The sequence below is a fragment of the Bos mutus genome, chromosome 25 (genome assembly GCF_027580195.1).
Source record: "Bos mutus isolate GX-2022 chromosome 25, NWIPB_WYAK_1.1, whole genome shotgun sequence".
Classification (NCBI taxonomy): domain Eukaryota; kingdom Metazoa; phylum Chordata; class Mammalia; order Artiodactyla; family Bovidae; genus Bos; species Bos mutus.
In genome coordinates, this window is record NC_091641.1 from 30501681 (window position 1) to 30526394 (window position 24714).

The 24714-nt window shown below is 47.5% G+C and overlaps 1 protein-coding gene across 1 annotated transcript in view; it reads left to right on the plus strand.

Annotated features, from left to right (window-relative positions):
- The first annotated feature begins 323 nt into the window (after positions 1-323).
- CPPED1 (calcineurin like phosphoesterase domain containing 1) overlaps positions 324-24714 on the plus strand; it is a 140282-nt gene continuing 115891 nt past the window's right edge. The window contains exon 1 of the mRNA XM_005904744.3: positions 324-520. Coding sequence (XP_005904806.2) covers positions 451-520 — 70 coding nt within the window. The 5' untranslated portion in view covers positions 324-450. The remainder of the gene's footprint in view (positions 521-24714) is intronic.

Genomic DNA, 24714 nt, shown 5'->3' on the forward strand with positions numbered 1-24714 from the left:
CAATTTAACCGAGTGTCCTGTAATCTTGGGATTCCCTGGTGGCAATCTTGGGATTCTCTGGTGGCTCAGAGGGTAAAGAACCAGCCTGGAATGCGGGAGACCGGGGCTCAGCTTTAGTTGTTAAACCTGGAGCCCCACCTTTAGCGAAGGTCTGCCCACATGCCTGAGGCCAAATTCACTCCGTCTGCCCACGCAGGCGACTGGCAAGTGGCCTCCACTCGCCAGGAGCCCCAGTCGATTCCACAGGGGCCGCTCACGCTTCCGCCCCGCTCAGACAGCACTAGTGGCGCCCCGAGCGACCGAGTCCTGCGCGCCCGCCGGCCCCGCCCCGCCCCAAGCAGAGGGCGCAGCCCCCAGCCGGGCAGGCCCCACCCGGCGCTTGGGCAGTTAAGAGTCTCATAGCTCCTTGCTACGCAGCAGACTCAGTTGAGGCCAAAATACTCGCTAGCCATGTCGGCTGCAGAGGCGGGGGGTGTTTTCCACAGAGCGCGGGGCAGGACCCTGGACGCCTTTTCCTCAGGTACTTCCTGCTGGGGAGTGGGTGGTTTCAGGGCTGCGGAACATTCGGCGAGGGGAACGTTAGGTTGGGATGTGCACCTCCAGCCGGACCCCAGTGGGGGCTGCACCCCGGGGGCTGGGGATCGCAATAGCAACCGCACCTCCCGCACGTGGGGCTTCCAGGGGCTCCTGTGAGAGAGGCGTTCCTGGGCTGGGGGTCCGACAGTCATGGAATTTCGTTGGCCTTGACCGAGGTTCTCGGAGAGAAGATAAAAGTGAGGCAGCAAGACATAGTTGATATCGCGGGCTGTGCAGTTACACTTGATTTCTAAGTCCTGCCTTGGATACGTGGCTCAGGGAGTGTTCGCCTCAGTTTCCTCATCTGTGAGGCGGGAATAATGCAACGAGGTTCTATGTGGCACGGGATAAGCGCTGGGTGCACGTGCGATGCGGTTATTTTTTATTATGGTTGTTGACCTTGATGTAGATTTGCACTCCGTAATCACGGTTATCTTCTACAATATGAGTCATTCACCCAAATGTTAGCAGTGCCTTCAGAGCTAAGAGAGCAGGGAGGCAGTCAAGAGTTGTGTTTGAGTTACGTGCTTGGACTTCGGAGTTAGCTAATTCGCCTCGCTGTGAGAATGGGTTTGTTAATGCTTACCTCACAGAAGAGAGTTAGAAGGTTCAAAGAATTTTTGTAACCCCGTTCCTGACACAGGCTAAGTGCTGAGTGAATGTTCACTCCGGAGGCCCAAGAGGAACCACTGCTCCCCGTTCCTTGCTCCTCCCTGCGGGTTTTGCTGCGTGGAGTCACCTTCCTTCCCATGAACTCGCGGGTTTTTGTCACCCCGGAGAAGTCACCCCAGATGCCCTGTACAATCCGGCTTGTGCTCACCTGTATTACTTCACGCTCGCCATTCTTCTTGCTCAATTCTGCTTCACTGGGCTTCTTGAACTATTTTAAAAGGCCAAGTCCTTTCTCTCTGTAGGGCCTGGCTAATAGCTGGCTGATGTGTCTGGCTCTTTCTCAAACCTTCGCACCTGAATTAAAGTTTGATCACTTTCTCAGAAAGACTTTCCCTTGGTCACCGTTATTGAAGTAGGTTTTTTTCTATAACTCTCTGGTCTAAAGTTTTGTTCTTTTATCTTCTGCAACCGTTGGTGGGAGGGTGGGAAAGGAGGCAGGGTTCTAGAAGAGCATATGGGGCCAGAGATCTGGTTGAGGTGGATTTTAAAATACAACCTGTTATAGTGCCTGTTCTCTAAATATTGTTTTAATGTGCCTTTTTCATCGTTTTTTGAACCCAAGTTCATGTGTGCAACTCACAGTGAAACCAAACAAACCAAAATATCAGAGTTTGGAGCAGAGGATTTATTGCAGGGCCAAGCTAGGAGAGCAGGTGACTCATGCTCAAAAGACTCCAGGTCCCTCTGGTTTTCAGGGAAGAGGTTTTGGTTCTTTTTTTAAGTTTTTTTTTTTTTTTTTTTTAATGTGGATGATTTTTTGGCTACGAGGCACGTGGGATCTCAGCTCCCTGACCAGGGATTGAACCCACACCCCCTGCATTGTAAGGGGGAGTCTTAACCACCGGACTGCTCGGGAAGTCCCTCAGGGAAGAGTATTTAAAGGAAACAGTTGGGGAGACAGCTGCAGGTGAACACCTTTCTTCTGGTTGGTTTCTGGTGAAACCAGAACAGGGTAGGGCTTCAGGAATCTCAAGCCTCAGCCTCTAGTTCTGATCAGTCTGGGGGTTTCACCATGTTAGTTATCATCCTCCACCTCGGGGGTGGGGAGGGCTGCAGAACTCAAAAGACTGAATCAGATTGTTATGGAGGGACTGGGACTCTGTTTTATCCCGTCACTGTTGTTTCTTGACTGTTTTCCCTTCGTTTTTGCATTCCCTCAAGTCCCTCATTATTAACCCCTTGAATCTGTTCTTGGGAACTCAGGAAAGGTCTAGGAGACTAAAGCCTTTTCTTCAAACAAGAAATGAGGGACACGGAAAGGCTTTTGTTTTCTGGAGGACCCCGCAGGTTCCTTCTCTGTTTCAATCCAGTGTGAGGTTTTTGAGATTTATCCATGTTGGTATAAGTAGCTCTAAGAATTTTCCACAGTTCATTGCTCATTTTATTGCTGGGCAGTACTCCATTATAAAAGCATAGATCAGTACTTGATACATTCTGTTGCTAGATATTCTGAGGATCTTCCCTTTGCTTTCCAAATCTATACCCTCCCTTCCCCACCACTCTAGAAGGTTGATCTCCATGGGCTTCATCCATGGGCTCCTTGCCCTTAGGCCTTCTGTTGGGTTGAGACAATGGGGAGTCCCATTTGGAGACCAGAGGAATGGGAAAGCTAAAGTGTTTATTCCCCTGACTTCTCTGTGTGGAGCTGCCTCTGGCTGGCTCTACAGTTCAGTCCCTCAGTCGTGTCTGACTCTTTGCGACCCCGTGGACTCAGCACACCAGGCTTCCCTGTCCATCACCAACTCCCGGAGCTTGCTCAAACTCATGTCGTTCGAGTCAGTGATGCCATCCAACCATCTCATCCTCTGTCGTCCACTTCTTCTCCTGCCTTCAGTCTTTCCCACCATCAGGGTCTTTTCCAACGAGTTGGCTCTTTGTATCAGGTAGCCAAAGGATTGGAGCTTCAGCTTCAGCATCAGTCCTTCCAATGAATATTCAGGACTGATTTCCTTTAGGATGGACTGGTTGGATCTCCTTGCAGTCAAAGGGACTGTCAGGAGTCTTCTACAACACCACAGTTCAAAAGCATCAATTCTTTGGCACTCAGCTTTCTTTATGGTCCAACTCTCACATCCACACATGACTACTAGAAAAACCACAGCTTTGACTAGACAGACCTTTGTCAGTAAAGTAGTGTCTCTGATTTTTAATATGCTGTCTCAGTTGGGCATAGCTTTTATTCCAAGGAACAAGTGTCTTTTAATTTCATGGCTGCAGTCACCATCTACAGTGATTTTGGAGCCCCCCGAAATAAAGTCTCTCACTGTTTCCATTGTTTCCCTATCTATTTGCCATGAAGTGATGGGACCTGATGCTATGATCTTAGTGTTTTGAATGTTGAGTTTTAAGCCAGGTTTTTCACACTCCTTTTTCCCTGGCTGTACTCCTCCCCTGAAATTCACTGCTTCTCTCAACATGGCCTTTCTGCCGGAACTCTCATTTCAGATTTGGGTAACCACTTCCTCCCTCCTTTCAGATGGAGTTGTGCTTTTCTGTGTTGGACTACTAAACCATCCTTTGATGTTCTACACTCAACTCATCCCAAATAATCTCCCTTTAAATGCTCCTTTAATTGTCATAATTTGAACATGCCATCTATTTCCTGCAAGGATCCTGATATGATGGACATTCAGTTCTTTCTGTTTTTCACCATTGGTAACAGTTGTTAGGAGCATTCTGGTACAAGTCTTGTGGACACACAGGAAAATTTCTCCAAGGCGTCCACCCAGGAGAGCAAAGTTCTGGGTTGCAGGATATGATCTTTCCAGCTTTACTAGACCTTGTCACATCGCCTTCCAGAATACTTGCAGCAACTTACATTCCCACTAGCAGACTATGAGAGTTCCCTGTGACTCTGCCCTGTCTCTTTTCAGTTCAGGAAGTATTTATTGCAGTCCTACTGCATTCTCTGATATCTTGTGGAGAGTAGAAAAAAGCAAGGGGAAGGCAAGGACGCATAATGTAAGCACAAAGCTATGGCACAAAAAATAGGCCACTGCAGTGGGAGTTGGGATTTTAAGCGTTGGTCCTGCGTGTTGGTGAGACTTTTAACATAAATCGGGGAGCAAGGAGGAGGGTCAGGTAGGATGGGATTGATTGGGAAGTGGTGGCTTCGAAGTGCCGTCAGGAAATCTGGGGCAACCTGGAGGACGCAGTGTATGGCTGGGGGTGGAGGTGTGAGTGCTGCCATCCCCGGAGAGGCAAGTAGATGGTATGGCTGTAGGAGTCAGTGACATCGCTCAGGGGAAAAGTGTGGAGCAGTGGATGGTGTGTGCACGTGTGTGTGTAACCTTAGGATATGCCTATGTTTAGGGGATAAGACAATGGCACCCCACTCCAGTACTCCTGCCTGGAAAATCCCATGGACAGAGGAGCCTGGTGGACTGCAGTCCATGGGGTTGCTGAGGGTCGGACATGACTGAACGACTTCACTTTCACTTTTCACTTTCATGCATTGGAGAAGGAAATGGCAACCCACTCCAGTGTTCTCGCCTGGAGAATCCCAGGGATGGGAGAGCCTGGTGGGCTGCCGTCTATGGGGTCACACAGAGTCAGACACGACTGAAGTGACTTAGCAGCAGCAGCAGGGGATAAGAAACAGGAAAAGACACACTGAAGGTCTCAGAGCAGGAAGCAACCAGGAACTTTGGAAGATAGACCGAGGAACCGGCCTTGCTACCAAAGCTGGGGAGGGGGGCTCAGGCAGGGTGTGCACAGGCTCAGATGCTGCAGACGTCTAGGTGAGTGGTAGCTGAGCAGGTTTGATTGTTCTGTCACCTTCGGGAGGACAGTTTCAGTAGAGTTGTAGAGGGAAGCCTGGGGGCATGGTGCTTGAGGAATGGCAGAGAGTGAGGACGTGCAGTCAGCAAGCATAGGATTCTGCTTGGAGCCCTTTGGTGATGCAAGGTTGACGTAGGACACTAGAAGCTTGAGGAAGGAGCAAGGCTGCTGGAGGCTGAAGGGTTTGCAGCAGTAGTAAAGATGGTAAGAACAATAGGAGCATCTAACATCTGTCAGCTGTTTATGGCTTGCCAGGCACTGTATTCTGTGCTGTGTGTGGATGGTCTCAAGTGAAAAAAAGTGAAAGTCGCTCAGTCCTGTCCAGCTGTTTGTGACCCCACCCCATAACTGGCTGTTCAATCCATGGAATTCTCCAGGCCAGAATACTGGAGTGGTAGCCCTTCCCTTCTCCAGGGGATCTTCCCAACCTAGGGATCAAACCCAGGTCTCCTGCATTGCAGGCAGATTCTTTACCAGCTGAGCCACAAGGGAAGCCTGTGGACTATCTCATGTAATCTTCAAAACAGTCCTGTTGAACTAGCTATTATGGTTCTCTTCTTTCTATAGTGGGGAAAAAGTCAATCTCAGAAAGGCTGGGCAACTTGTCCAAGGTCACGTGACTGGTCTGAGATGGATCTGGGGTTGAAAAAATGCAAAAGGCAGGTTCACTGGTTGGAGAGCAGTATTTGAGGAGATGGGAAAAGATGGGATTGAGGGCTCAGAAGAGGTCTTGGCCCTGGGAACAAATGTTCTCTTTGACCATCTCTTCCTCCTCCTCTCTCTCCCTACCTCTCTCTCTTTTCTGTCCCTCCACCTATCTCCCAGACCATCCATTCACCAGTCTGTCTGTCATATGTCCATCATTTCATCTGTCTGTCCATCCATTTTTCTGTTGGCTCATCCATTTGCCTACTCATCAAATGTAGTAAGCACCTCCCTTGTCCCAGCAATTGTATTATTGATGAGTGAAACTAGTTGGGAATGGCAACCCACTCCAGTATTCTTGCCTGGAGAGTTCCATGGACAGAGAAGCCTGGAGGGCTACAGTCCATGGGGTCACAAAAAGTCGGACACGACTGAATGGCTAACACAGCCCACACAGTCCACCTGTAGCTACTTGGAGAGCCCGATACTAACCTGCCGGTCACATGAACCAGCATAAATAGCAGCCTTGGCAGATGTCAGGGAAGGGAGGGGACCTGAACAAGGCCCTGAGGGAGGCTTCCCTGGGGAAGGATGTGTTGGCCCCTGGTTGAAGGGTGAGTGGGAGGGACCTGGGTTCTGAAGGGCAGGAAGGCCACTGTGGACTAGAGTTCAAATGGAAGTCTGACCTGGTGGGACCGGAAAGGGAAGGTTGAAAGAAGGAAACTCCTGAGTGTGGAGCAGGGCGGCGTGAAATGAGACTGGCTTGTGGGAAAGGAGGTCATTGAGGAGTTTTGTTTTTATCTTATGGTTGTTGTTATTCAGTCACTAAGTCGTGTTGACTCTTGCGACCCCTGTAGACTATAGCCGCCCAGGCTCCTGTGTCCATGGGATTTTCTAGGCAAGAGTACTGGAGTGGGTTGAATGGGTTGCCATTTTCTTGTCCAGGGATCTTCCCCATCCAAGGTTCGAACCCGAGTCTCTTACATCTCCTGCAATGGCAGGCGGGTTCTTTACCACTAATACCACCAGGGAGGCCCATCACACCAAGGGCTTTTAAGCTGCATGTATGAGGTGATGCCGTTCCCATTGGAAAGAACAGTCTGGCTGCAGTGGTAGCAACAGAGCTTCTGCTTTAGAGGAACTTGGGGTGCAGTCAAATTGGAAGCTGGAGCTCAGCAACTTGTCCTGAGGCAACATTTCCAAGGCACACATTGTTCACTTTGAACTTGTTGATTCTCAGTCGCTGGAGGTACATGTGGAGGTGGTAGGGGGCTTCCAGTGGAGATTACAGGGGTGCTGAGGTATGAAGCTTCCCAGCTCACTGGAGCTGCCCCAGGACTGCCGTAGGACCAGAGAAGCATACACCGGGAAAAAATTGCAGAGATGTGTGGATGGAGAGAGATTTAGAAGATAAACTGATGAGCTAGGAGGAGGGAAGTGACCTTGGACTTCTAGGAGTGGGGCCTGCACTTGGTCTTCCCTGCCAGTTGAGCAGCCCAGCGGACCTGCATAGTATGTGTGTACAGGGGTCTGGGACCCAGGGAAGGCAGTGACGGCGGGAGAGGCAGCCTGTGGTTGGACTAAGTGCTCAACATGCAGTGAAGTGAATCCACAAGACTAGGGGTTTTAAGCCTGGCCCTCCAAAACCAGGGGTTTCCCTGGTGGCTCAGAGGTAAAGAATCTGCCTGCATCACAGGAGATGCAGGTTCGATCCCTGAGTCAGGAAGATCCCCTGGAGAAGGGCATGGCAACCCACTCCAGTATTCTTGCCAAGAGAATCCCATGGATAGAGGAGCCCACGGATGGAGATCCCATATAGCCCAGGGCTTCTAAAGGCCTGGCTTTGGAGCATGCCCGTGTGCTCAGTCACTCAGTCACATCTGACTGTGAACTGCAGCCCTCCAGGCTCCTCTGTCCATGGGATTCTCTTGGCAAAAATACTGGAGTGGGTTGCCATGCCCTTCTCCAGGGATCTTCCTGACTCAGGGGTCGAACCCATGTCTTCTGCAGTGCAGGCAGATTCTTTACCTCTGAGCCACTGGGGAAAACCCCGGTTTTGGAGGGCCAGGCTTAAAACTCCTAGTCTTGTGGGTTCAGATCACTGCATGTTGAGCACCTAGTCCACCCCCAGGCGGCCTCTCCCGCCGTCACTGCCTTCCCTGGGTCCCAGGTCCCTGTTAGCATTGCTGGTGACTTTGGGCCATGCCCTTGGAGGGTCCATTGCCAGTTCAGGCTCTGTGGGCAGGGGATGAGCTGGTGGAGTTGCCCCAAGGGCAGGCTTGGAAGAGAAAGGAAAGGAACTGGCTTTTTCGGTCTCTTGCCAAAATACACATTGCCTGTCAAGGAGGTTTTGGTGAACTCCAGTAACTGTGCCTAAAATCACAGCCCTGATAACCCTCATGCTCCCTACGGGAAGCCCCCTCCAGAATTAAACAGTTTATTTCTCAAGTGAAGCTTGTCAAGTAAATGAAGGCGTGCTCTCTTAGCCAGCTGGGGCTGCTATGACAAAACACCATAGGCTGGCTGCCTTAAAAACAACAGAAATGCATTGCTCACATCCTGGAGGCTGGTCAAAGGACCATCCAAGGTCAAGAAACCTGCAGACTCAGTGTCTGGTGAGAACCTTCTTCCTGATTCATAGATGGGTCTTCTTCTTCTTTTTTTTAAAGACTTAATTTTTTAGCTCAGTTACATGTTCCTAGCAAAGTTGGAGGAAAGTACAGAAATTTCCCATATAGCCCACACCACCCCCACACATGATAGCCTCTCCCATCATCAGCATCCCCCCACCAGAGTGGTATGTTCGTTACACTGGAGGAACACGCAGTGACCCCACGTGAGCAGCCGGAGCCCACAGTTGGCATTACAGTCACTCCTGGAGTTGTGCACTTTATGTACTGTATGTGTACTGTATAATGATGTGTAACCGTCATTACAGTAGATGGCTGTCCTCCTGCTGGGTCCTCGAGTGGAGGAAGTGGGGAGTGAGCTCTCGGGTCTCTCTCTTAAAAATTTTTCTTTCTTTCTTTTGGTTGCGCCGGGTCTTTGCTGCTGTGAAGTCTTTTCTCTAGTGGCATCAAGCAGGGGCTACTCTCGAGTTGCTGTCAACGGGCTTCGTTGAGAAGCATGGGCTCCCGGCACTGGGCTTCAGTGGTTGTGGTGCACGGGCTTCAGTTGCCCCTGTGGCATATGGAATCTTCCTGGACCAGGGGTCGAACCCATGTCCCCTGCATTGGCAGGTGGGTTCTCAACCACTGGACCACCAGGAAGTCCTCGGGTAATCCTAGTACTGAGCCCTCACGGCTTAATCACCTCCCAGAGTCCCCGTCTCCAAATATCATCACACTTGGGGTTAGATTTCAGTGTAGGGGTTTGGGGAGGACACAGACAGTCAATGGCAAGCACTTTAAGACTTCCTCCTGGTGATTTTTGAGGAACAGTATTCGCAAGCAGTTCTGTTGCCTGTTAAGCGTGGCTCAGTCACCCATTTCCTGCTAACACAATCTGCTTGGCTCCGTCAACAGATGTTTATAGAAAGTAAGTTGTACGTGTCTCACCTGAGAAGGCTCACAATCCTCAGGCATGTTCAAATATTCATTTTAATTAGGCAAATTGATAATTATATTTCCTTGACATGTATCCTAATTAAGACTACTTTCTCCTAGCAAATAATGGTCTTTCTGAAAAGTTTACAACACCTGTTTTGAAGAAATTCTCAAAGGGAGAAATACCAAGATTAAAACATGCCTTCAAAATTACCTGTATTTGTTTTTAGGTCCCAATCAGTTTTTCGAGTTCATTTTATCGCCGGTTATTTCCCCCCTCGGAGTACAGGGATCATCAGTGGTTGACCTAAAAAGATGATTTCCCTGGACATTTTAAGCCTCCACAGCTGTTTCAGAGGCACCAACTGTGTTCACTAATTCTGAATATTTCTTGGTCCCTCCTGGAAACCCTTTCACTTTAAGACAATAAATGAAATTCCTAAAGAATAAACTTACTTCCTCAGGTCTCACCTAAGGAATTCTGTAGAAACAATCAAACTGGAAATGTTGGTTCAGGTCTGAACAGGATCAAAAACATTATGTAAAAAATTCTAACCTATCAATGAAGAAAACAAAATGAATACCTTGAATTATGCCATCCATGTAGGCCAGGCCAGTTCCCTATTTAAGAAGGGTTCCTGTGACTAAAATAGGAGTTTGGATATCTTCCCTCCTCACTTTCATTGTCTGTAAAAATCAGTGCATAAAAAGTTCCGATTAGAACATTTCCAAAAGACAAATGAACTTTTGTTTCTGAATGCCTTGTTTCTTTGCTTTTCTGTTTTTAAATGACTCTGTTGAGGTACCATAACATTCACTCATTTTCAGTTTTACTGGTTTTTAATACATTTTGTGGCGTGGCACAGCATCACAGTTTTAGAACCTCCTCCTCTCCCCAGAAAGGATACTTTGTGTCCATTTTCAGTCTCTTTATGTTTCCATTCCCAGCGCAGTCAGCTACTAATTTACCTCTGTAACTTTGCCTTTTCTGGACATTTCATATAAATGTATCATCTGTGGTCTTTTGTGACTGGCTTCTTTCCCTTAACATAATCTTTTTAGGATTCACCCATGTTGCAGTTTGTATCAGCACTTTGTCCCTTTCTACTGAACAATATTCCAGTGTATGGATTACCACATTTGGTTTGTCCACTCACCCATTGGTGAACATTTGGATAATTTTTTGGACACATTCTCCCATTTGGACACTGGCTATCATGAAGAAAGCTGTCACGAACATGCACATAGATTTCTTTTTGTAGGGACATATGTTTCATTTTGGGTCTTCCCTGGTGGCTAAGTGGTAAAGAATCTGCGTGCCAGTGGAAGAGATATGGGTTTGATCCCTGGGTTGGGAAGATCCCCTGGAGGAGGGCATGGCACCCCACTCCAGTATTCTTGCCTAGAGAATCCCATGGACAGAGGAGCCTGGCGGGCTACAGTTCACAGGGTCACAGAGTTGGACATGGCTGAAGTGGCTGAGCACACACGTACGTAAGTAGCTGTGTTTAGCATTTTGAGGAACCACCAAGGTGTTTTCCAAAGCAGCTGACCATTTCCATTCCTAGCAGCAGTGCATGTGGTTCAGATTTCTCCATACCCTCATCCGTACTGGAGACTGTCTGTCCATTTACTTAGAACCCAGCACACGGATGTGAAGTGAAATCTCACTGCGGTTTTGATTTGCATTTTCCTAATGGCTAATGCTGTTGGATATCTTTTCACATCTTATTGGCTGTTTGTAATCTTTGAAGAACTATCTGTTCAGATCCTTTGCCTGCTTTTCAAATGGGGTTATTTCTGTTTCTATTATTAAATTTGTTAGCGTTCTCTCTATGTTCTGACGAGATCGGGCATGTTCAGGGTGGTATGGTCGTAGACTCTGTATGTTCTGCATGCAAGTTGCTTGTCGACTGTATGATTTGCACATTTTTTCTCCCATTCTGTGGCTTGTTTTTTTCACTTTCTTGATGATGTCATTTGTAGCACCCGAGTTTTTAATTCTGAAGTCCCAGTTCAGTTCAGTTCAGTCACTCAGTCGTGTCTGACTCTTTGCAACCCCATGAATCGCAGCACGCCAGGCCTCCCTGTCCATCACCAACTCCTGGAGTTCATCCAGACTCATGTCCATCGAGTCAGTGATGCCATCCAGCCATCTCATCCTCTGTCGTCCCCTTCTCCTCCTGCCCCCAATCCCTCCCAGTATCAGAGACTTTTCCAATGAGTCAACTCTTCGCATGAGGTGGCCAAAGTACTGGAGTTTCAGCTTTAGCATCATTCCTTCCAAAGAAATCCCAGGGCTGATCTCCTTCAGAATGGACTGGTTGGATCTCCTTGCAGTCCAAGGGACTCTCCAGAGTCTTCTCCAACACCACAGTTCAAAAGCATCAATTCTTCGGTGCTCAGCCTTCTTCACAGTCCAACTCTCATATCCATACATGACCACAGGAAAAATCATAGCCTTGACTAGAACTTGTCCTTTTGATGCAATATCTTAGAACTGTAGCCCGTGCACTGCCCCCCCCTCAAGGCTCCTCTGTCCATGGAATTCTCCGGGCAAGAATACTGGGGTGGGTAGCCATTCCCTTCTCCAGGGGATCTTCCTGACCCGGGATCGAACCCCAGATCTCCTGCATTGCAGACAGACTCTTTACTGTGTGAGCCACCAGGGACGCCCAAGAAATCTTTACTTAAACCCAAATTGTGAAGATTTTTACTCTTGTGTTTTGAGAGTATTATAATTTATGCTGTTACGTCTAGGTCTGGTTCCATATTGAGTAAATTTTTATGTATTGGTATGAAGTAAGGGTCTAATTAGAAATTTCCTTTTTTTTTTTTTATTACAGTAGAAGCCTGGTAGTTTGTCAACAAACAGAAAGAATTAGCTAAAGAGGGGAATCTTTAAAGAATTACACATTTTGACATTTCATTTTAATGTAAACTCTAATTATAAATATACATTCATTTACCAGTCTTTTGAGGTCAGGCCAAGGTCATATCTTATGTTAATAGTTTGGATTTATGGATGGGCCTGCAAGGGAGCCTTTCTTGTGTAAACCACACTCATAAGGAATCTTTTCCAGTTTGGGTTTTTCCTCAGTGGAATAGTCAGTTAAAAATCACTTAGCAAGTATTCTGAGTGAAGGATTCTTTTAAGTTTATACTCATCAGATCTTTTACACTTGCCTCCCCAGTACCTAATTCAATTGTATTTTATTTTTTACCAGCTTGCTTTTATTGAGTCTTCCCAAAGCAGCCATCTTTGCTTTATCAGAAGCAACGTTTTTTACATTCATATTTCTCTGATTTTAATTAGACAGTATAAAAATGAGTGCAGGCATGAACAGATCTGAGGGCAACTCCATGAGGGTCAGGGCAGAGCTCTGCAGAGCATGGAGAGGCCACCAGCTCGCCCTGGGCCACGATCAGAGCCTTTGCAGGGGCACGGAGAGTATTGGTGACACCTTCACGTTGGCCTAGTGGATGTCTGTTAAGGGAGTGTGTTCTTCAAGTAGAGGACTCAGCGACGACTTTTTATATTCGTGTAGTATGTGATTTTTAACTTTGTCAAACCCTCCAACTAGCAAGGGGCAGTAATGTGGGGCCAGGGCAAGTGGAGACTGCAGAAGCCCCAGGCCGGCTGCCAGCCACTCTCAGGACCACATATGTTGTGACGTCAGTTCAGTTCAGTTGCTCAGTCATGTCCGACTCTTTGCAACTGCACGGACTGCAGCACACCAGGCCTCCCTGTCCATCACCAACTCCCAGAGTTTACTCAAATTCATGTCCATTGAGTTGGCAATGCCATCCAACTGGATGAGAGGATGCCATCTCATCCTCTGTCATCCCCTTCTCCTCCTGCCCTCTATCTTTCCCAGCATCAGGGTCTTTTCAAATGAGTCAGTTCTTCACATCAGGTGGCCAAAGGATTGGAGTTTCAGCTTCAGCATCAGTCCTTCCAATGAACATTCAGGACTGATTTTCTTTAGGTTGGACTGGTTGGATCTCCTTGCAGTCCAAGGGACCCTCAAGAGTTGTCTTAAACACCACAAAAGCATCAGTTCTTTGGTGCTCAGCCTTCTTTATGGTCCAACTCTCACATCCATACATGACTCCTGGAAAAACCGTAGCCTTGACTAGACGGACCTTTGTTGGCAAAGTAATGTCTGTGTTTTTTAATAATGCCATCTAGGTTGGTCATAACTTTTCTTCCAAAGAGCAAGCGTCTGTTAATTTCATGGCTGCAGTCACCATCTGCAGTGATTTTGGAGTGGCATCAGACCCCCAGGAAATGAGCAAAAGAATGTCCAGACTCCCCCATGTCTCCTTGTTTAAAGAAAAAGAACACTCCTTGTGGAGCTATTGCTGCAGGTCCTCAGCTGGAAGACAGAGGCCAGGTGGTCTCCGGATCTGAGTTAAGGAGCAGCCTGGGTGGCGAGTGCGTCGTGTGTGGATCTGTGTGGGGCACCGTGGCACTTGCTCATCTCAGGTCCAGGGCTGGTAAGCAGGAGCGTTCAGAGGAGCATGCAGCTCTTCTGGCTCCCAGCCCTCTGGGCTCGCCACCGGAACCCAGCAGAGCAGGATGGGGCACCTCATTTATGTCCCCCGACCCCAGCCCCCAACCCGCTCCTTCTCAGGCTCCCCCAGCTGCTCTGTCCCACCGGCAGCCCAGGAGTCACTGTTCTACCTCTGCTTCTACCCCTCTCCGTGTCCCAGCGTCCATAGCCCTCCGGGCACACCTGGGGTCCATCCATCTCTCTGCTTCCAGTCTGTTTCCTGAAGAGCACCCAGAGTCAGATCTTTGAAACAAAACCCAGTTCTGTCAGGCCTGGTCGAGGTTTGTCTCTGTCTCCCTCTTCACTGCTTCTTCATTCTTCAGGCCTGGGCTGGTTCTCCTGTTCTGAGTTAGGTCACCTGCCATTCACCGTCACCCATTCTTTTATGATAATTGTTCAGTTACTCAGCTGTGTCTGACTCTTTGCTACCCCATGGACCGCAGCACGCCAGGCTTCCCTGGCCTTCAGCATCTCACGGAGTTTGCTCAAACTCTTGTCCACTGAGTCAGTGATGCCATCCAACCATCTCATCCTCTGTCATCCCCTTCTCCTCCTGCCTTCAGCCAGTCAGCTCTTTGCATCAGTGAATAGAATTGTGTCTGTACTCCTGTGACTTTGATGTCCTTTCCTGCCCTAGATGATAAATTCCTGGGAGGGCAGGAAGCCCGGGCCTAGGAGGGGGTCTGGCAGCCGTGGACCTTCAGTGGCCTTTCATTATGTGAATAAACAAATGAAAATGAATATAATGCTGCCTGATCAGGCATATGTATCCACTAACCCACCACTTATACACACCATGTTTTCTCTGGACAAAACCAGCAGGAACCCAGATATTGAGCCAGTCAACAGGACCCTTGCAAACCATGCACCCCTGGGTGGTTGGTGCCTTACTCAGAGGCATCCGCTGGGGGTGGTGCTTGTTTCCAGGCAGGGGCCCCTGCCCTGTAGAGCTGCATCTGTCTCAGGGAAGGGTGGCCATCTCTTCCATCCAGGGCCCCCATTTACCCAGCCTCTGTGCGGGACTGCCTCTGCCCAGAGCAAGTGCCTGCTTCCAGTTCTTCCTGAAGTGCTGCCCAGGCCAGCAGTCACTGGCTGTCTTGGCAACGAATCACGGAGAATGGCGCAGAAAAGTCACAGCAAACCTCCACCCAACACAGCCGGGCCCTGAGTGGAGTTCTGCTTCTGAAAATTGACAGGGGTTTGGAAAATGTCCCCGCCCCCACCCCAACTTAGTCATTGTCTAGAACAACATCGGCCAAGTGCACTGATGCTGAGAGCCGCCTGGCTGAGCCCTCCTGGCCTGACTGCCTTCTTACTTCTCTGAAGGGCTGCAGATAAAGATGCTGGCAGGCCCCTCGTCCCCACATGGCAAGTGTGGCAGCCAAGCTGTGACTCAGAGTCTTTTGTGTATCTCTAAAGCTACCTTTGGACATGTGGAGGCCAAGAAAAGAGGTTGGGTAAATTCACTTTGGTACTTAGGAAACGTAATTCAGAGACTCTGGGTTTCGCTGTCTCAATTATTTTGGGGGAGGAGAGGGTCCTGAAGGACATTGCTTTTTAAAAACACAGTTCTCCCCTTTCAAAGCGAACAATTTGGTGGCTTTTAGTCTATGCACAGAGATGCACCACTATCCCCACAGCCAATTTTAGAACCTTTTCCCCACCCTAAAGTAAAACCCCACACCGCTTAGCTGTCACCCCCGTCCTCAGCGCCCCCACCCCACCCCAGGCCCAGGCCGTCACTAATGAAAGACGCTGTTAACTGCGGCATCAGGTTCTGGCAGTCTTCCTGTTGGGACATTTGGTTTGTTAAACCAGAAAGAGTCCCAGAGTGGTGAAGATTATTTTGCTACTGTTGTGTGTGTGTGTGTGTGTGTGTTTAACCACTAAAATGAGATTAGTCCCAGGGGAGATGAGAGGTATCACTGAAGACATTTAGATTGTGATTCACAGTGCCGATCGCTTCTGTGAGGAGCTACAAAAATTTCATTTCGTTGGCACTTGCTCTTTAGCCAAAAAGCTTCCAGGCAGCTATACAGCTACCCATGTTTGCCATTTTATAACCAAAGCAGTATCCACAGTATGCGATGGAAAAGATATTAAGACAAAAGCATGTGCACACATGTGTGCACGTGTGCACACATACACATGCACACCATCAGATATTTTCTGAGCCCTGCTATGTGCTCTGGGGAACAAAGAAATGGGTAAGATTTTGAGGAGTCTGCTAGGACAGAGGTAGGAGTTACCATGAGTAACAATCATGGTTATAGAAGCTCTTACTTGACGACTTACAGTGTGCCAAGTCTGCGTGCTTCACGTATATTAACTCCGTAACTCAGCAACGCTTATAAAGTACATGAGTTACTCTTTCTTTGTTGTTGTTCAGTTGCTAAGCTGTGTCCGACTCTTTGCGACCCCGTGGACTGTAACCTGCCACGCTCCTCTGTCCATGGGGATTCTCCAGGCAAGAACACTCAAGTGGGTTGCCATTTAGTTCTCTAGGGGATCTTCCTGAATCAGGGATCGAACCTGTGTCTCCTGCACGGCAGGTGAATTCTTTACCACTGAGCCACCTGGGAAGCCCTATTCTTACTTTACCGATAAGGAAACTGAGGCCCTGAGAGGTTAGGTACTTGCATCATGTCACAGAGTTGGTAAAGGGGGAAAATGGGATATAATTCTGGCACTCAAGCCTCTGAGTCTGGGCTGTACTGGGACCAGGTTAGGGCTTTGGGAGATCCCAAAGTGGTCCAAGGTCTTGAAGCCTTTCCACAAGCCCATATGTCTGGGTGTGATGGGTCTTATCTTCTGCCCTGTATTCACATTTGCCCCACAGGGTCTGGTGTTCGCTGTGTGCTGTGCCTGGGGTGCATCCCCCTGCCCCCCACCTGACTGTCTCATCCTCAGATCTCATCTTCTGTGTTGTCTCGCTGCTGCGTTCACTGCAGAGCTCTCCCACCCACCAGTTACTCCATGCATGTTCACCCTGCTTCTGCAGTACCGAGGAGCACAGTGTGTGATGAGCTTGGTAGCTGAGCTGTTCCTTGTCTGTCTCGCCACCATTCTGTAAAGTCTTTAGGAATGGGACCTGCAGCCTTGTCCACCATTGAATCCAGGTGACTTGTGGGGCACCTGTCCTCAGAACAGACTGGCTGAACGAGGGGAGCAGGCGGAGCTACATCCACTTGCAAGGGAGGGGAGGCAGCGTATGAGCTGGGCCCAGAAGGACAGATGGCATCCCAGCAGGAAGAGCTGGTAGAAAGGAGCACAGCCCCTGGAGGAAGGGGCAGGAAGGCACTGCGTTCGAGGAGCTGATACAGATCCACATGGTGGGAGCCTTTGGCATGTCTTGTGCAGGGCTCTTCGGTCTCAGCCTTGACATGGGCTGGATCCTTCTTTTTGTGGGGCTGCCCTTGAAATGTGGGATGTTCAGCACCATCCCTGGCCACTGTCCACTGGATGCCAGAAGCACCATCCCCCTCCCAGTGTGATGGATGGAAATCATCCCTGGTTTAGAGCTGCTGGTCTAATGGGAACAGTAATCAGTGCAGCTGGAAGAGTTTCAGGCAATGTTTTAGCTCCAGGTGCCAGCAGGAGCGAGGATCCACTGACATCTTCATTTATCCTTTCACCAAATGTTTACTGAATGCCTCCCGCCTGCCAGGAACCGTGCGACGCGTGCTGACAGTATGCTGGAAAGGGAAAGCAAACGCGGACCGTTTCTCATGGAGATTGGAAGGCGGTGGCCCTTTAGCGAGGGAGTGTGGTGATCAGGGTGAGCATTTTAGGAAGAGTCTGGTGGTGGTGACCGGCTGAGGTGGCGCAGAGCAGGGAGTCCTGCACGGAGCTGTCGTGGTGGAGCTGTCCCCTAGGTGGGAAGGATGAAGCCCTGACCTGCAGGGGCGGCACTGTCAGTAATGCTGAGTTAATTCTCTTTCTAGTCCAGTGGAGAGATGTGGCCCCTGTAGTCCCAATTTATGTATTATTTTGAATCAGTTAACAGGAGTCACAGCATTGAATTCTTAAATATTCTGATAATGCAGTGATGTGTTATACTGATAGGAACCTTGTGAATCAGACCGCCCACTCTCAGACTTTTTCTTTTTTTATAATTTTTCATTTTTGACCATGCTGGGTCTTCACTGCTGCGAGGGCTTTTCTCTAGTTGCAGCTTGTGGGGGCGACTCTGCAGAGGTGGCGTGTGGGCCCCGCTTTGCGGTGGCTTCTCTCGTTGCAGCGCACAGGCTTAGTTGCTCTGCCGCGTGTGGGATCTTCCCTTAACCAGGGATGGAAACTGTGACCCCTGCCTTGGCAGACAGATTCTCAACCACTGGCCCACCAGGGAAGTCCAAGCTCTCAGATGTTTTAACCACTGTCTTGTGATTTTAACTCTGTCTTCCAAAAGTCACACTACATTTAGAATAGGAGACTTTCATTTATAAAAAGAAAATTCAGGGGACTTCCCTGGTGGCCCAGAGGCTAAGACTCCACACTCCCAGTGCAGGGGGCCTGGATTCAATCCCTGGTCAGAGAACTAGATCCCAGATGCTGGAACTGAGAGTTCACAGATCACAAATAAAAGACTCTGCATGCCACCACTAAGAGCAGCCAGATAAACAAACGGAAAAAAAGAAAGTAAATTTAGAAAGCTATCTGTCATTGTATTCCATCTTGAATTATTTGGGGTTGCCTATAAAATAGCAGGTTTAACACACCATGAAAACATAAATTATTAGAGTATCAGGTATTAGTGACATGACTGATTCCTGTAGGCCTTTTCCTAGTTGGATGATTCATTTGCTTTTGGGGGTGCGTTTATTATGGTTACTAATTGATTAACTGGTAAGAATGAAAAGATCAATAAAATTTCTAGTTCTTGGTATGTATATTAAAAGGACAGCTTTCATTAACAATTGACAAATATGCCCCAAAAGTGTAATAAAAACGAGAGGAACTATATTGGCAGAGACAAATCCAAGAAGACATTTAGTTCGTGATACTGATGTGCAAAATGTAAAGAAGGACTGCATTTTGAATCCCTGTCTTTCAGTCAGGATACTGGCACATAAACAGAATCTCATAGGAAGGAAGGATTCTTGGCAGGGAATTGTGTGAATTTTAAAAGGTGTTTAAGATTCTTTGTGTAGAGTCTCTTTGCACTTAATAATGCTCAAAGGAGACTTGCAGGCCTTTTCTGACCATGCTTTAATACCACCCAGAATCATTTTTATCCCTTGACTTTGAAAAAAACTGCTTCTATGGCAGCCTCTGTCTATTAGCAGAAATTTGTAATTGGCCAAATATTGTTACTCTGTATACAATGGATGAATCAAGTCTGATGGATTAACCAGGTTCCTCTCTAAGGTGTGTTTATCCTTTAAGAAGTATTTTTAAATCAATTTTAAAATTTGATGTAGGTTCTGGTAACATTCTAAATTATGGCAGTTTATCTTGGTAGCTTGGAGCTTGTCTGTTTCTGGCTTGTCATTTGAGCAGAGCTCAGCACTCCTAGCCGGATGAGTCTTCTCTGTAATTTTACCATTGTGATCACCTGCCCTGAAGTCAAGGCTCTGTGGCATAGTCAGTCTGGTTCTGCCCCTCACCCTTTGTTAGTCTCGAGCAAGTTATTTACCCTTGACCTCGTGAGCCTCCTCTTCTGTACCTCTAAGCAAAATGAAAGGGTTACCATAAATAAGGGCTTCTCATCCCACATGGCTTCAGGGAGCAGGTGGTGAATGGGGCCAGTTGTGGACCGTGGTAAATTCCAGAGCTTTTACCCCAGTAAAGGGGCAGTTACTATTCTCAGTACCTGCCATTCATTGGCACAGCCCATTTGGGCCTGTTGTGGCCAGATTTTCTATGAGATTCCAAGAAGCCAGGTGTATGTATGAAACTCATGCACTTAAACCGCTGGCAGCAAATTCAGAATTTTATAAAGACTGCATGGGCCAAACAGAATACATCTGCTAGGCAGATCACATCCAGAGACCTGGAGTGTGTTATCTCTAGGGGGGATAACCAGTTAGCATCCTACAAAAGAAAGAAGGCCTGGGCCCCGGCCTGTGACCCTGAATCAGCCCTCTACTGTTGGCAGGGTCTGTGTGCTTCGCAGCTTCCTGGGGAAGAGCTCCCGGCCTTGCCAGCATTGGCTTTGTGTACTGCCTTCTAATTCACCAAGATGTGCCATTTAAAGGAAACTCTTTGGAGACAAAAATGTCTTTATGGAGGTTGGCAGCTTGCAGGCAGCCCAGGGAACATTGCATCTTTTTCATGCATGGCTCTCTCCTCTTCAGGCCAGCCCGGAGATTCTGAACAGTAGAAGCCACTGCTCATCAACTGTGTAACCGTGAACTTGAGCCATGATTAAGCTCTCTAGACAGGCCTCAGTATTCCCCACTTGGTTAAATGAGAAGGATGCTTGAAGTAACTCCCTTGAGAATCCCTCCAGCACAATTTCCAGTTCTTTAGGGGGGAAAGGTGGGCTTGTAGGAGATAAGCCTTCAGCCTTCATAGGATGTTGTTATTTTAGTCACTGAGTTGTGTCGGACTCTTGTGACCCCATGGACTGTAGCGTGCCAGGATCCTCTGTCCTTGGGATTTCCCAGGCAAGAAGACTGGAGTGGGTTGCCATTTCCTCCTCCAGGGGATCTTCCTGATCCAGGGATTGAACCCGAGTGTCCAGTGGCTCCTGCATTGGAGGCAGATTCTTTACCACTGAGCCACCTGGGAAGCCCTTGTTACATAGCAGTAGATAGCTAATATACCATCTCTTTGAATTCGTTTAAAAAATTAATATTGAGGCGACTTCCCTGGTAGTCCAGTAGCTAAGATTCTGCTCCCCATGCAGGGGGCCTGGGTTCAATCCCTAATCAGGGAACTAGATCCCACATGCGGCAACTAAAGATCTCAAGTGCTGCTATGAAGATTGAAGGTCCCGCATGTCATGGCTAAGACCTGGCACAGCCAAATAAATAATCATAAATATTAAAAAAAGTTAATATTGAAAAATTATATTCACTGTAGACATTCATGTGTATGTGCTGAGTCCCTTCAGTCACGTCTGACTTTTTGTGACCCCATGGATCCCTGCCAGGCTCCTCTGTCCATGGGATTCTCCAGGCAAGAATACTGGAGTGTGTGCTGTGCCCTCCTCCGGGGGATCTTCCTGACCCAGGGACTGAACCCATGTCTCTTAAGCCTCCTGCGTTGGTAGAAGATTCTTTACCTCCAGCGCCACCTGGGAAGTGTGTAGACATTCATGGCAGATATAAGTGTTTTAGTTAAATGAATGTATGCATTACTGTGTCTTAACACTAAGAACTGTATAGGCCTTATTCAGAGGTTTGTGTCAGATGTTTCAAAAGATTACAGCCTTGTTTTGATACCATCAGGGTCAGAAATGAGATCTTAATCAACTCATTTTATTCTTTAATCCATTCATTCTAAAGTACTTAGTTTATCTCAAAGTTTGGTCTTACCATAGTCATCAATTAGAGTTCCCGGCTGCATACTTGCATCAAATTTGGGCAAAGAAAGTACCCTGTCTGTTGTGCTTTTAAAAACACACATGTGTGTAGCACACACACAGTTCTAATGGGTGTTTTCATTGTTTGCATTGATGTGTGAAAGTCTGAAGTGTCAGATCACACTAATTAGTAATGAATTCCCCAATTAAGTTCTTACCTTGAATCTTGGAATTCTTATAAGTAAGTAAGTAAAGTTGCTCAGTTGTGTCCGACTCTTTGCAACCCCATGGACTGTAGCCTACCAGGCTCCTCTGTTCATGGGATTTTCCAGGCAAGAGTACTGGAGTGGGTTGCCATTTCCTTCTCCAGGGGATCTTCCCAACCCAGGGATCAAACCCAGGTCTCCAGCATTGCAGACAGATGCTTTACCGTCTGAGCCACCAGGGAAGCCCAGAATTCTTATAAGGAATATTGAATTGGTTTTGAAAGGTGATTTAAAGGAAGAAATGATTAGATAGTAATAGATAAGATGGAGAAATGTTTAGGACCAAGTACCTGAGCTGGTATAAGATGGCATCACCAACTCAACGGACATGAATTTGAGCAGACTCCAGGAGGAAGTGGTGGACAGAGGAGCCTGGAGCGCTGCAGTCCACGGGGTCACAAAGAGTCAGACGTGACTAATCGAGTGAACAAGAACAACCTGAGCTGGACATAAGCAGGACATCAGAATGAATAGGAAAATATGCAAAACAAAACCCGTACCCACTAACAGCAACAACAGAATCCCTCCAAGACATTATTTCAATTTAGGGAAACTATTTCTGTCTGTCTGTTTGATATAAAACACATTCAAGCGGTTCCTTGGTTAGTTGCACACAAGTGCTTTTCACAGTTGGATCTGCATAAAATCGGGGGTTTGTTAAAGCGCGGAGTCTAGGTCTGGGGTGGCAGGCTTTCCCACCTGGTGGGATGGTGATGTTGCCGGTCCCTGGACCAGGCCTTGAGGACTGAGGTGGAGGCTGAGCCCCGCCCCCTGTGCCCAAGCGCAGCCTGCACCTCCTAGCTGCTGTCTGCTTATCCTCACCTTCTCCCTCAGGCTCCACTTCCAGGTATTTCTGCTCCTTCATTTGGGTTGTCAGGCGTTTACCAGGCTGTCTCACACTTAGGCTCTTTCGGACTAGGAAAATTTTTTAAAATGAAGTTTTGTTTTTTTTTTTAATTTTATGTATTTATTTTGGGCCTTTGGTGCTGCACGTGGGCGTTCTCTAGTTGCAGTGAACCGGCTTCTCATTGTGGAGGTTTTCTCTTGTTGCAGAGCACGTTTAGGCTCTTTCGGACTAGGAAAATTTTTAAAAATGAAGTGTGTGTGTGTGTGTTTTATTTTATTTATTTTGGGCCTTTGGTGCTGCACGTGGGCTTTCTCTAGTTGCAGTCAACCGGCTTCTCACTGTGGAGGTTTCTCTTGTTGCAGAATAGCAGGTTTGTCTTGTTGAAACAAGTTTCTCTTGTTTCTCTAGTTGCAGTCAACCGGCTTCTCACTGTGGAGGTTTCTCTTGTTGGCTCTGGGACACACGGGCTTCAGTAGTGCTGGCACTTGGGCTTAGTTGCCTCAAGGCCTGTGGGATCTTCCTGGGCCAGGGATCAAACCCCTGTCTCCTGCATTGGCAGGTGGATTCTTAACAACTGGAACACCAGGAAAGCCTCCCATAAACGTTTTTTAAATGCCCCGATTGTGTATCAGGGAGCTTTAGGGATAGACCTCACTGTATCCAGACTTCGACCATTTCAGCTGGCAGAACAGTGCTTTCCAGGATTCTAAAGAGAGAAGCTGGTCCGTTCTGGGTGTGTGTTGGGTTGGGGGGCAGACATTTGCTCTGCCCTGGAAGGGAGGCATTGTAAGCTTTCCCAGGCTCTTGTAGGTGTCAGTCAACTAATACCTAAGCCCTGTCCTGGGGGTAACTCTTGACTTTGGTGAAATAACTTAATGCAGATGTTAAGAATTCGCTTTCCTAATATAAAAATCTGCCCTTCTGAGGGGGCAGGGAAGGTATAAGTTTACAAAAGCTTCCTCCATCTAGTACTAAGCCTTACCAGCCTCAGTTCAGTTCAGACCTGCCTCTTGAAAAATCTGTATGCAGGTCAGGAAGCAACAGTTAGAACTGGACATGGAACAACAGACTGGTTCCAAATAGGAAAAGAAGTACGTACGTCAAGGCCGTATATTGTCACCCTGCTTATTTAACTTATATGCAGAGTACATCATGAGAAACGCTGGGCTGGAAGAAGCACAAGCTGGAATCAAGATTGCCAGGAAAAATATCAATAACCTCCGATATGCAGATGACACCACCCTTATGGCAGAAAGTGAAGAGGAACTAAAAAGCCTCTTGATGAAGGTGAAAGAGGAGAGTGAAAAAGTCGGCTTAAAGCTCAGCATTCAGAAGACAAAGATCATGGCATCCGGTCCCATCACTTCATGGGAAATAGATGGGGAAACAGTGGAAACAGTGTCAGACTTTATTTTTCTGGGCTCCAAAATCACTGCAGATGGTGACTGCAGCCATGAAATTAAAAGACGCTTACTCCTTGGAAGGAAAGTTATGACCAACCTAGGTAGCATATTCAAAAGCAGAGACATTACCAGCCTCAAGTATCTTTAATTCAGCCTTGATTAAAATCGAGACCAAAGACCACACAGACTTCTGTGGCAGGAACTTTAAGAGGCTCCAGGTGCTTCTGAGAACGCAGAGCCCTGAATCAACGGATTGCCTTTATGAGAAGGATAAGGTAGATGGAACAGTGACATGTGAGCTTTCCTTTATTTTAGATCAAATCTGTTTATTTCGCACCTTGTCATCATAAATTTGAGATTCTAAGCTTTTACTAAGTAAACGAGTAACAATGAAAGATTTAATACCTCCAAAGACTACTGACTTTCCAGGACTATGACTATTTGTCATAGAAAACTATGTTTGTTAAAATGTTACTGTAGAAAACTGTTTATAAATTTTATTTGTTGTAGCAGATTGATTTATGCCCCAACCTTCAGATGAGGATCATCCCCCTCCCTGTTTAATTTATCCAGTTTAAACCACTTTGCAAACTGCCTCAGAAACAGGAAAAGCAGTGAAAAGCATTCATCAGCACAAAAAGGTTACCATTTAAGTAGAATGAATGAACAGTGCCAACAATGAACTTTAAAACACAAGTCAAAATCTCAGTTTTTTTCAGGACACCAACCTTCAACTTGTGAAGAAGTGTTGCTGACTCCTTCCTGGCCCTCTACATCTGATCTGTGTAACAGATATTTTTTAAATGAATTTTATTATTTTTCTTATTGGCTGCACTGGGTCTTCGTCGCTGCTCTCGGGCCTTCTTTAGATACGGCGAATGGGTGCTTCTCTCTGTTGTGGTGCACAGACTTCTCATTGTGGTGGCTTCTTTTGTTGCAGAGCTCTAGGGTGCACA